Below are 12,839 nucleotides of genomic sequence, written 5' to 3'. Positions count from 1 at the left end.
AGAATGAAATCTCCACACGGCAAAGAATCATGTCCTCCTTTGGAATCCATTCATTACTGTATAGAATTCAATATCTTGATACTAAAAGTATTATATTTTTATTGATACTATTTGGAAATGGAAATGGAAATATTCGGCCACACAAAAATTTGTACATGAACGTTCATAGTAGCATTATTCGTAATAGCCAAAAAATGGAAAGAACCAAATGTCTCTCAACTGACGAATGAAGAAATAAAAAAAATGTGGTATAAACCATACAATGGAATACTGTTCAGCAATTAAGAGGGATGAAGTACTGATACATGCTACAACACAGATGAACTTTGAAAACATAATGCTAAGTGAAAGAAGCCAGACGCAAAGGACCACATGTTGTATAACTTCATTTATATAAACTGTTTAAAAACAGTTCTGTTGGTGAGAAAGACGGGAAGAATGAATATCAGGTAAGAAACTGGCTGTTTCCACCACAGTTAATATTCAGATCATATAAAGCTCCTATGAATCAATTTTAAAAATTAATGACTTAGCAGGAACATGAAGAAGGACATGAAAAGGCATTTTGTAAAATAAATACAAATACATAGACATATAAAAAAAACCCTCACCAACAATCAAAAATGCAAATTAAAATAATTTTCTGGTTATTTGATAATAGCTATTATTAAAAAGACAAGAAAAACAAATGTTGGTGAGGATGTGGAGAAAAGGGAATCCTCACACACTGTTGGTGGGAATGTAAATTGGTGCAGCCACTATGGAGAACAGTATGGAGATTCCTCAAAAAAATTAAAAATAGAACTACCATATGATTCAGCAATTCCACTTCTAGGTATTTATCTGAAGAAAACAAAAGTACCAATTCAAATGATATGTGCACCCCTGTGTTCATTGCAGCACTATTTACAATAGGTAGATATGGAAGTAACGTAAGTGTCCATCCGTAGATGAATGGATAAAGAAGATGTGTGTGTGTGTCTGTGTGTGTGTGTGTGTGTGTGTGTGTCTGTGTGTAGTGGAATATTACTTGGCCATAAAAAAGAATGAAATCTTCCATTTGTGGCAACATGGATGGACTTAGAGGATATTACGCTAAGTAAAATAAGTCAGACAGAGAAAAACAATACCACATGATTTCAATTTTATGTGGAATCTAAAAACCAAAACAAATGAAGAACCAAAACAGAAGCTGACTCATAGATACAGAGAAAAAACTGGTAGTTGCCAGAGGGGCAGGGGATGGAGGGATGGGTAAAACAGATGAAGGGGATTGAGAGGTACAAACTTCCAGCTATAAAATAAATCATGAGGATATAATGTACACATAGGGAATATAGTCAATATTGTACAACTTTGTATGCTGACAGATGGTAACTCGTCTTATTGGGGTGGTCATTCCATAATGCATAAAAACATCAAATCACTATGTTGCAAACCTGAAACGAATATAATATTGCATGTTAATTATAACTTTAAAAATGCCATAATAAACTAACCTCCCTGAAAAAAATAATATCGACATATCTATTTTTCAGTCTATTAAGACTGGTAAAGATAAGTACATACACTTTGAACCAGAAACTGCACCTCCTAAGAATGTATTCCACAGAGCCATGTTACTCAAAATGCGGTCCACGGACCAGCAGAATTGGTATCACTTTAAGGGGTCGAAATCTACATTTTAATGAGCTCCTCAGGCAATTCCTATGCACAGTAAAATTTGAGAAGTACTGCTACAGAGTACTCACACCGAAGAGCAAAGATATATCTATGAGGATTTCTATTGCAGGATTGTTTATAATGTTGATAATTTTCTTTAAAGTTAATACACCTCGGGCTTCCCTGCTGGCGCAGTGGTTGAGAATCTGCCTGCCAATTCAGGGGACACAGTTTCGAGCCCTGGTCTGGGAAGATCCCACGTGCCGCGGAGCAACTAGGCCCGTGAGCCACAAGTAATGAGCCTGCGCGTCTGGAGCTTGTGCTCCACAACAAGAGAGGCCGCGACAGTGAGAGGCCCGCACACCACGATGAAGAGTGGCCCCCGCTCGCCGCAACTAGAGAAAGCCCACGCACAGAAACAAAGACCCAACACAGCCACAAATAAATAAAATTAAAAAAAAAAAAAAGGTTAATACTCCTCAACAGAAAACAGTTAAAAAATTACCATATAGCTATATAATGGAAGACTTAGAAAACTATAAACAAAGAGGTAGATAAATGTTTAGTAATATGAAAGATGTCTAAGACATATTGTTAAATGAAAATAATCCAGATGTATGTATGATGGATACCATTTTTGTCTTTTAAAAATCTATATATTAATGAGAGTGGTGCTGAGGGGGATCATGGACTTTTATGTTCCTCTATACACACATCTCTACTATTGCGTTTTTTTTTTTTTTTTTTTTTTTTGCGGTACGCGGGCCTCTCACTGTTGTGGCCTCTCCCGTTGCGGAGCACAGGCTCCGGACACGCAGGCTCAGTGGCCATGGCTCACGGGCCCAGCTGCTCCGCAGCATGTGGGATCTTCCCGGACCGGCGCACGAACCCGTGTCCCCTGCATCGGCAGGCGGACTCTCAACCACTGCGCCACCAAGGAAGCCCTATTTGCATTTTTATTTTAATTAAATAGTACTTTTGTAATCGAAGGAGATGTTCTCTAGACCAGGCACTGGGGGAAGGATGTCACTGAGAAGGACGTGGAGTTTCTAGCTCTCATTACACGGCATCGATTCAGTCCTTGTCAACAAAACAAAATAAAATCTCCAGCGGCTCCTTACAGCTTTTGGGATAAAGTCCAACCGTCTGTTGCTCCTCCCTCATGCCCCTGAGTGCACCTCCGCTCCCTCCAGCAGAACCCCTGCCTTCCTTCCACTGACACTGAGCTCTTTCTCCTCCAAGACTTAACACCGGCGCCTCTTCTGTCTAGAGTCTCTGCCCTGAACATGTGATATTATGTGCACATGTGTATTATAAGATTATCCCCTGGCTCCCACGTACCAAAAAGAAAAAAAAAAAAAAATTTCAACAAGATTATCCCCTGGCACTTCGTAAAAGCCCTGTAAGTGCTGGGTTTCATTATTATAACATATTTCTCATTATATTGAATTACTTGTCCACTAACCCTATCCCTGGACTGTAAGGCCCCTGAAGACAAGGCCTGTGTTTTACTGTCCTTGAGTGCCCAGCCAGTCCAGCTGGGCAGAGAGTAAGTGCTTAACAAAAGCATGCTAAATGATCCCTCCCTTTCCTCTGCGCCAAGGAAGAAAATCACATCCTTTCTCTCTGACTACCTCAAACCACCTGGATGTTCCCCTTCTCCACACTCCAGCAATGTGATAACTCCTTTGCAAAGCACTTCTAGCCCTTCAGAAAGCTTTCCTATCTACTCTTTTTTTTCCCCATTAATTAATTAATTTATTTATTTTTGGCTACATTGGGTCTTCGTTGCTGCGCACAGGCTTTCTCTAGTTGCTGTGAGCGGGGGCTACTCTTTGTTGCGGTAAGCGGGTTTCTCATTGCAGTGACTTCTCTTGTTGCAGAGTATGGGCTCTAGGCACGTGGAATTCAGTAGTTGTAGCTCGCAGGCTCAGTAGTTGTGGTGCATGGGCTTAGTTGCTCCATGGCATGTGGGATCTTCCTGAACCAGGGCTCGAACCCGTGTCCCTGCATTGGCAGGCGTATTCTTAACCACTGCGCCACCAGGGAAGTCCCCTATTTACTCTTTTTTATTCCTCACAACAACCCCAGGACCGAGGAAACAGGCAAGGGGTGGGTGGGAGATGTTTACGAGGGTTAACTAAGTGAAGGCGGTAACTCACACTCTTTTAAGTGTCCAGCAGTCTTTTGAGGTGGACATGTTTATCCCCATTTCAAAAATGTGAGAATGAAACCTCAGTAAAATGATATAACCTGCTGAGGAACACGCAGCTATTAAGTGGTGGAGTGCGTTTGGAACCTGCTCTCTCTGACTTTAAAACCCCAGCTAGTTCCATGATACCAAGTGAACAGATTTGTCTGTGAACGATATTAGCCAAGCCAGACAAGGCAGGAGGTAGTATTTCCCGATTTTCAACTCAACACATCTGTCATCAGACCACTTTTCCTGTTGTATAGTCTGTAACGCAAACGTTAACAATTAATCACATGACATGTTACCTTGTGACCTAATTGTTTTATTTACATTAGATTCTACAGGATTGGTAATATCCCCCTTCCCCCATGCAGGAATATTAGCTTCGCTAAGCCTTAATTTCCTCTTCTCCCAAATATCTATCCCACAGGACTGATGTGGAGATTCAATAGCACTCGCAAAGGCATCTCACACAATGTCTGGCAGAAATATCTGGCACAATGTCCCTCCAGAAATATTTGTTGCATCTCAACCTCTCTTTTCCATCTCCTTCAACAAGTCACACAGGCTTGAGTGCCTGGGTGTGGCTGTACCAATTCTTGTTGATTATTTATATGACAGCGCCGGATGAGGATTATTTTAGTGGGCTCCTGCTGGATTTTCTCCCTTTATATCCCACAGAAGGTTTGCATCAAAAGATGAGGATGGAAATGGTCCCAAGCTGGGTTTAGCAATCGATGCAGTGCTTCAGCATACATCACACTCTTACTCCATCCCTGTCAGCTGGTATAGTTAAACTTATTTTATAGATGAGAAAGTGGGGTCTTAGGTAACTTGCTAGCGAATTACAGATCTGTCAAGACTCCAAAACAGGCTTTTTTTTTTTTTTTGGCTTCGCTGCGTAACTTGTGGGATCTTAGTTCCCTGACCAGGGTTCGAACCCAGGCCACAGCAGTGAAAGTGCTGAGTCCTAACCACTGGACGGCCAGGGAATTCCCAACAATCCAGGTCTTAAGATACATCGGGCCTGGGCTCCTTCCACTCCAGGAAGCCACCTGCCAGAGGTCTACCTGAAAATAATTATTGGGTGGGACCAATAATTATTGGTGGGGGAACCAGACCAAATACCACTTGGTAGGTATTTCTTTCCTTTCTTTTTTTTTTTTCTCTTTATAGTCCCTGAGCCTCTCCTTGTCCCATCATGAGGTCTTAATTTATTTTATTTACTTTTGCTGTGTTGGGTCTTTGTTTCTGTGCCAGGACTTTGTCTAGTTGTGGCAAGTGGGGGCCACTCTTCATCACGGTGTGCGGGCCTCTCACTATCGCGGCCTCTCTTGTTGCGGAGCTCCAGATGTGTAGGCTCAGTAGTTGTGGCTCACGGGCCCAGTTGCTCCGCGGCATGTGGGATCTTCCCAGACCAGGGCTCGAACCCGTGTCCCCTGCATTAGCAGGCAGATTCCCCACCACTGCGCCACCAGGGAAGCCCCCTCTTTTTTTTTTTTTTTATAAGTTTATTTATTTACTTATTTTGGCTGCAGTGGGTCTTCGTTGCTGCGCATGGGCTTTCTCTAGTGGTGGTGAGAGGGGGCTACTCTTGTTGGGTGTGCGGGCTTCTCATTGCGGTGGCTTCTTTTGTTGGGAGCACCGACTCTAGGCGCGCAGGCTTCAGTAGTTGTGGTACTTAGGTTTCAGTAGTTATGGCTCGCGGGGTCTAGAGGGCAGGCTCAGTAGCTGTGGTGCACGGAACGTAGGATTTCCCTGGACCAGGGCTCGAACCCGTGCCCCATGCATTGTCAGGTGGATTCTTAACCACTGCGCCACCCATCACTTGATATTTCTTGCCCTTCTTCCCCACCTTTTGCTTCAGGGAATGAGTTTCTTTTGAATTCACAGTACTTCTGCATTGAGGTTGTCCGGTTCCTTTAAGGTCTCGCATGATGCAATGGCTAGCCCGCCCCTGTCCCGCCCCTCAGCTCTACTAAGCCACGCCCACTGGCTTTTTCAGCGGGCCAATTACCGCCCTTCATTCGGGTTCCTAGGACTGGGAAATTGGGCTCGTAACCAGGCAACTACCGGTCTACTTGCTTCGCGGCGGATTTTCAGTTCGGTTATTCGCAGCTCTTCTCTCAACGACTGCCAGCTGCGGAAGGCGAGTGCCCGGCCCCCCCCGTTGCCATAACAGCAGTACACAACTCCTTCTCCCTTGCCCTCTACCAAACAGTCCTTCCCTCTGGGGCCAAGACCTCTCCAGTAGAGCTTCTAGTTGAGCAGAACCAGGGTCTGCGCCCCTTTGCAAAGGAGGATTGATTGAGTGGGAGGGTTGGAGGCTGCGTGTCAGGCTGGTGTCCCAGAGGGGACAGGGAAATGGGTCTATGCGGCGTGGGAGAGTTAGAAGAGAGGAGTAGAGCAGGGGTTATAGAGATGGAAGGGGATGGGAAGGGGCAGTAGGGAGGTTTGGAGGAGAACGTGGCTTAAGGCAGAAGTGGGGAGAACTAAAGAGAGGGAAGTCTAGGAAGCTGGACACCGAGCTGCTGGAGGAGTTGGAGCCCCTGAGAAGGGCAGGAAATGTCTTGGGGGTCTGGGAAGGCATCCAAGTGAGAGGGGTCCTTGGTGGGAAGTATGAAGTGGAGGTTGGGAGTCAAAATGAGATGTTCACAGGGATGAGGAAAGAAGCATCGCTGGCAGGAGGTCTGGGGTGATAGGGTGATGAGAGGGGTACCCATTCGTGGAGGTGAGGGAGGGAGCGTTGGCAGACGCTGAGGAGACCTTCTTTCTCAGGGCCGGGACCTAGCTGGATTTGACTCCAGAGCCTTCAGCAGGGAAGAAAAATGTCAGATGAAGATGATCTGGAAGACTTTGAGTCAAACCTGGATGGTCTGGAAAGGGAAGACGACGAGAAGGAGACAGAGGAGTGGGAGGACCACAGGAAAGAGGGAGAAGACTCTGAGGAAGTGAGAGCTTGGAAACAGAGGGGCCGGGATTAAGGGCTGGGGAGAAAGGGATGCCTGAGTCCGCTTCCTCCTGCAGTGGATGTCCACGCCCCTCACAGAGGACATGGTGAAGGAAGGGCTTTCTGCGCTCTGCAAGACGGGTAATGGACTGGCCCATGCTTACGTCAAGCTGGTGGTTAAAGACAGGTGTGTTCATGGGGGACCAGGAGAGGTCTGAGGATGTGGGACCCAGTGTCCTTTCTCAGCCTCCATCCTGGGTGTTTCGGCTGAGGTTGGATATCTGGCATCCTGGACCAGCGAGGAGGGAAGGATAGAGTCTACTTTTCAGGACGCTGTGACTCCCTGTGTCAGAGCTGGCCTGGGCAATTGGAGGCTGTGAGGGTATGGGATGGGGGTGGAGATTCCTGTTGGACTACCTCACTAGTCTTTCAGAGTGTCGCTTCTCGGCCCTTCACAGACACAAGGTCCCTGCCCACCGTTGAGAACCCACCTACCTTCTCTTCCCCCTCCCCAGCCCTCCCTTCTGTCAGCCCATCTCCTCTCCACTCTAAGCCATCTTCACACTGCCCTCTGCTTTAGTACCTCTGATAGTCCTTGCTGGATTCTTAACCCTGACCCTGGCCTCTACCATCTCCTAGGGATCTGACAGACATCCACTTGCTGCGTTCCTACATCCATCTGCGCTTTGTGGATGTTTCCAGAAACCACTTGACAGACTTGTCCCCACTCAATTGCCTCACCCACCTGCTCTGGCTCAAGGCTGACGGCAACAGGCTGCGGAGTGCCCGGTTGAGCGAACTACCCTACCTGCAGATCGCCAGCTTTGCCTATAACCAGATCACCGACACTGAGGGCATCTCTCATCCTCGTCTGGCCAGCCTGGATCTCAAAGGTGGGGCCTTGGGATGGGCCTCACAAGATTCCTTCCTCGCCTGGGGCCGACATAAGTGGGCAGTGTGGTCCTTGGCTGTGCCACACAGCAATCTGCATTCATTCATTCACTCATTCACGATGGTTCACGATGACAGTTCTGTGTGCTGGAGATGTAGCAGTGAACAAAACAAAGAAAATCCCTCTTCTCCTGTAGCTTACATTGTAGTCAAGGGAGGCAGGCAATTATCAGTGATCAGTATTTTATTTTTAAGTTTTGGCTGCACTGCGTGGCATGTGGGATCTTAGTTCCCCAAGCAGGGATCAAACCCGTATCCCCTGCAGTGGAAGGATGGCGTCTTAGCCACTGGACCACCAGGGAAGTCCCAATGATCACAATAAATAAGTAAATTTAGGGACTTCCCTGGGGGCCAAGACCCGCGCAGTGGTTAAGAATCCGCCTGCCAATGCAGGGGACACAGGTTCGAGCCCTGGTCCAGGAAGATCCCACATGCTGCGGAGCAACTAAGCCCGCGAGCCACAACTCCTGAGCCCGTGCGCCGCAACTACTGATGCCCGCGCACCTAGAGCCTGTGATCCGCAACAAGAGAAGCCACCGCAGTGAGAAGCCCGCTCACTGCAACTAGAGAAAGCCTGTGCGCAGTAACAAAAGACCCAACACGGCCAAAAATAAATAAATAAAAATTTAAAAAAATAAGTAAATTTATAAAGCATGTTAAAAGGAGATAAGTGCTATGGAAAAAATCAGGGTAAAGGAAAAGGGGGGAGCAGGGGTGGCGATTTCAAACAGGTTGGTTAGGACAAATGTCATTGGGAAGTTGACATTGGAGCAAAGACTTGAAGGAGGAGAGGGAGTTAGCCATATAGATTGCTGGGCACCCTTCATTCACTCCTCAAAGACTTAGGTGGGCACATCCGTCGGGCCCTTGGACTTGCCAGACCACTGTCCAGGGCTCCGCAGCCCTTAAGTCTGGAGCTGTCCCTCCTCGTATCACCTGGCATTAGAGAAGATGATGCAGAGGCTCCCCAAATTCAGGCTCTACTGCTGAACATTTGAAGTGGCCCTTTGAACTCTTGACACCCTCCTTCTCAGGGAACCACATCCACATGGTGACAGGTCTGGACCCCCAGAAGCTGATGAGCCTGCACACACTGGAGCTTCGGGGGAACCAGCTGAACAGCACCGTGGGAATCAACCTTCCTAAGCTGAAGAACCTCTTCCTGGTAGCTCACTGGGTCAGAGGGTGGTTGGTGCCGGGAAGGGGGCGCTGTCCTGGGGGCCAGGATGCCCGGTTCTAGTAGACTCGCCTACTAACTTCATCATCATCATAATTGGTATCATTTCCTGAGTGCTTACTCGGTGCCAGATGCTGTGTGGATTCAGAGTCAAAACAGACAAGGTGCTCAGCACCTCGCAGGGCTGATAATACACGATGTGTGGATAATACAGAGACAGTTTGATACAGGTAGCAGCACCTTGTGCATAACTGAGGTCAGATCAGGCTAAGGAGGCCACTTATGTGTCTAGGCTTTTAGACTCTTGAGTCGCCTCATTCCAGGATGGAGCTGAAGCCATTTCTCCTCAGTGGAGCAGTGAGGCTCTTGGCGCGGGCGGTGGGCTGAAGCATCTCCTCCTTAATCAGAGGTGGCCGTGCTGGGATGGGCAGTAGGAGTCACTGCTGAGCTGTCTCTGGGTTGGCAGCTTCTTCTGGATTCTTTACTCTCTACGCGGGTCTCTACCCACCTCCACTCCCCTCCTGTATACCCTCTCTACCTCTTAGATTTGCCCTTTTGCTGCATCCCTTTCTGATTTCCTTCCCTCTCCTTGCTCCCCTCTCCCAATCGATCTACTGTATCCTGGGGTCTAGGCCCAGAACCTGTTGAAGAAGGTGGAAGGCTTGGAAAGCCTAAGCAATCTCACTACCTTGCATCTTCGAGACAACCAGATTGAAACTCTGAGTGGCTTCTCCAAGGAAATGGAATCCCTGCAGTACCTCAACCTAAGGTAGGAGCCCCCTCCAGGCCCCCCGTGCCTCTACCCTTGACCAGGAGCCACCTTTGCCCCTATGTTTCTCCCTGGTCCCAATCCCCCAGTTCTAGACCACCCCCAGATTCTCACCTCATCCTCCGTCCTGATCCTCCCCCGTCCTGTCCTTACTTTCTTCTGCATCAGTCCTAATTACAGCACTGAGACCTTTGTAGCCTGAGACCCCTGAACCCTATTCATTCAACCCACATATTGAGAACGTACTACGTGCCAGGCCTTGTGCTGTGTTCCGGGAACCATCTGAAGGAATCAGAGATGGTCCCTGTTCTCAGGGACTCACAGTCTGGCTCCATCCCATATAAGTTTCCACTGCCCTTCTCCATCTCCTGAGCCCCAATTCCCCTTCCAGTTTCCTGCCTCTCTTCTCCTGAGCCCCACCTGTAATGGGCCCCATACTGCTATAAAACACAAGACATGCTCAGATTTGTTTTGTTTTCCATAAATTTATTGATTTATTTATTTTTGGCTGCGTTGGGTCTTCGTTGCTGCACAGGCTTTCTCTAGTTGCGGCGAGCAGGGGCTACTCTTCATTGCGGTGCACGGGTTTCTCATTGCGGTGGCTTCTCTTGTTGCGGAGCACAGGCTCTAGGCATGCTGGCTTCAGTAGTTGTGGCTCGCGGGCTCTAGGACGCAGGCTCAGTAGTTGTGGCGCACGGGCTTAGTTGCTCCGCGGCATGTGGGATCTTCCCGGACCAGGGCTCGAACCCGTGTCCCCTGAATTGGCAGACGGATTCTTAACCACTGCGCCACCAGGTAAGTCCCCGTGCTCAGATCTGAGGTGAGAAGAGTATTTAAAAGAAAATCTCTAGATGGAAAGGCACTGAGGATCAGGGGCGATTCTCTTGCAGCAACTCTTGTCGGATGGAGGATTTTATGTGTGTATCTTTAAGCAAAGACGTAAGGAAATTGCCTCTTTCGTCAGCAAAGACAAATCCTCGATTCTGGCAGTGGAAAAAGAGTCTCCATGTAGGGAGTGGTGGTTGTACCTTGAAGCCCAAAGTCCTGCTTTGACTGCTGGAGCGATCTCTTGCTAATTAGCTCTGCCCCCTTGGTCTGGTAGGGTGCAGGGGGTATGGTTTTCCTGTTAATGGTCTAGACAGGGATAATGGACCTTCCTCAGTGGCTATTTACCAGGGATGTTTAGAAGTAAGTGTTGGGCAGAGGGGTTGTCTCAGTGACTGGGAGGTGCCCCTGGGGCCAAAGACCTGCAAGCAAGGACAGTCCAGCCTCTGAGGCGTGAGGCAAGAGCATGAAAACAATACACAGTATCCTACAATGAGGTACTTGAGGGGAGGAAGCTTATCCTTCAGGCTCGGAGGCCCCGACCCATCCCCAGCGCCAGGCTCCTTCCTGTGGGAGCACCGAGACAGCACCATCTCCATGACCCTAGAGCCCATTTCCTTCTCCACTGGCTCGGTCCTGCCTTCTAACCTTTGGTTAAGTGTGATGACACAGAAATCTGTCCCTACAAAGGAGATTCCCCCCTACTCCCCAACTACAAGACAGGGCTGATACCTAGCTCTGCTGCTCCAAAAAGATAAATATGACACATTACAGAATAGACAGTGGCGCCTAGGGATTCCCTGAAAGGCGGAACAGGACAGGAGTAGGGTTACCCAGCGTCTCTGCAGCAAATCTGGCAGTGCGTGGCAGGCCAGTCCACAGAGGCCATGTTTCTAGAGAAACCAGAGCCCAGTGGGAGACTCCCCCGAGGGCCCATACCTGGTAGCTGGCCTCCGAAGCCCATCGTTCTCTCGTGAACACCTCCCCCCACACCGGCAGGGGCAACATGGTGGCTGACCTGGGGGAGCTCGCCAAGCTGCGGAACCTGCCCAAGCTGCGAGCCTTGGTGCTGCTGGACAACCCGTGTACGGACGAGAACGACTACCGCCGGGAGGCCCTGGTGCAGGTGGCGCATCTCGAGCGCCTGGACAAGGACTTCTACGAGGAGGAGGAGAGGGCTGAGGCTGACGAGATCCGGCAGAGGGTGAAGGAGGAGGCCGAGCCCGAGCCCGAGCCCGAATTGGAACTGGACCAGTCATCGATCTCGCAGTTCCCCTAGCCTCCAAGGACAGTAAGGAAGGGGGCAGGGAGGCCAGAAGAGGAGGCCAAGGGCCTGGCGGACGGGAAGGGAAGTTGCTGTAGGAGGAGGTGGGTGAGGGAGGCAGAGGCAAGGAGAACCCCTGGGGAGACCTGGGTTAGGAGTCACAGGTGAGGAGAAAGAACCAGAAGAGCCTGGGAGGAGCGAGAGAGGCTTAGGAGATACATCAGGAGGCCTGAGGAGTAAGCAGTATGAATGGGGTGGCAGGCAGAGAGGTGGCTGTGGGCTGGGCAGCCACACCTGATGGGAAATGCTGGGTCTGGGGCATGGGGGGGGCGGGGTTGGGGGCCGTGGTGTATGAGGATGGCAGCTGGGCCTACAGAAGGCAGGAGAGGAAGATCCTGCACTAAAGAGCAAAGCTAAGAATAACAGGACAGAAGGAAGAAAGGAGGGCAGAAGGAGGCAGGAAGAGACTGAGGCTATGAGACCAGGGAAGCGTGGCAGCTGGCACTTCAGGTGGGGCAGAGGCAGCAGTGGGAGTGCAGGGGGCCCAGAGGATTGGCTTCTGTCCTCTTCCTCCAGGAGACCAAAGATGCTGGCTCCAAGACCGAGGAGACTCCCAGTTGGGGGGGCCCACACCCCCTCTTCCGGAGACAGACGACGCCTTCTCTTGCCCCAGGCCTAGGAATTCATCACAGCCCGCCTCCCAGACTCTGTGACGGGCACCTGGGCAGCGGTGACTGCGCGGGAGCAGCCCCTCGGGTAGGCCTGGTGGGAACCAGGCCTGGATGGGCCAGGGGAGGCTTGAGGAACTGGCTGCGGAGGCGGCGGCCTGGAGTGTTAGGAACAGTTGTTCGTTTTTCCAATAAAGAGGCATTTTGATACTCTCGTGTCTGACCGGGTTTGTGAGACACTGAGGCTGTCACGGGCTTGCTTCACTGGCATCAGGCTGAGATTGTTACTTTCCACGGGGTCGGGGCGTGGGTATGAGCGCGCGTGGGCGGCGGGGGTATAGGTCGTGGGTGGCCCCCAGCCCCTCCCACATCGCTCTCC

At 49.6% G+C, this 12,839-nt stretch overlaps 1 protein-coding gene across 1 annotated transcript; it reads left to right on the top strand.

Annotated features, from left to right (window-relative positions):
* Window positions 1-6,047: 6,047 nt before the first annotated feature.
* LRRC23 (leucine rich repeat containing 23) lies at window positions 6,048-12,726 on the top strand. The gene is made up of 8 exons (XM_079936490.1): window positions 6,048-6,134; window positions 6,635-6,807; window positions 6,884-6,993; window positions 7,446-7,699; window positions 8,792-8,922; window positions 9,567-9,703; window positions 11,528-11,819; window positions 12,369-12,726. Exons 2-7 carry the CDS (start codon window positions 6,685-6,687, stop codon window positions 11,805-11,807), a joined length of 1,035 nt encoding a protein of 344 aa, XP_079792616.1. The 5' UTR covers window positions 6,048-6,134; window positions 6,635-6,684; the 3' UTR covers window positions 11,808-11,819; window positions 12,369-12,726.
* Window positions 12,727-12,839: the final 113 nt, after the last annotated feature.

This window comes from Stenella coeruleoalba, assembly GCF_951394435.1.
Source record: "Stenella coeruleoalba genome assembly, chromosome: 11".
NCBI classification, from domain to species: domain Eukaryota; kingdom Metazoa; phylum Chordata; class Mammalia; order Artiodactyla; family Delphinidae; genus Stenella; species Stenella coeruleoalba.
Note: the sequence above shows the minus strand (reverse complement) of the source record. Positions and strands in the feature narration are given on the sequence as shown.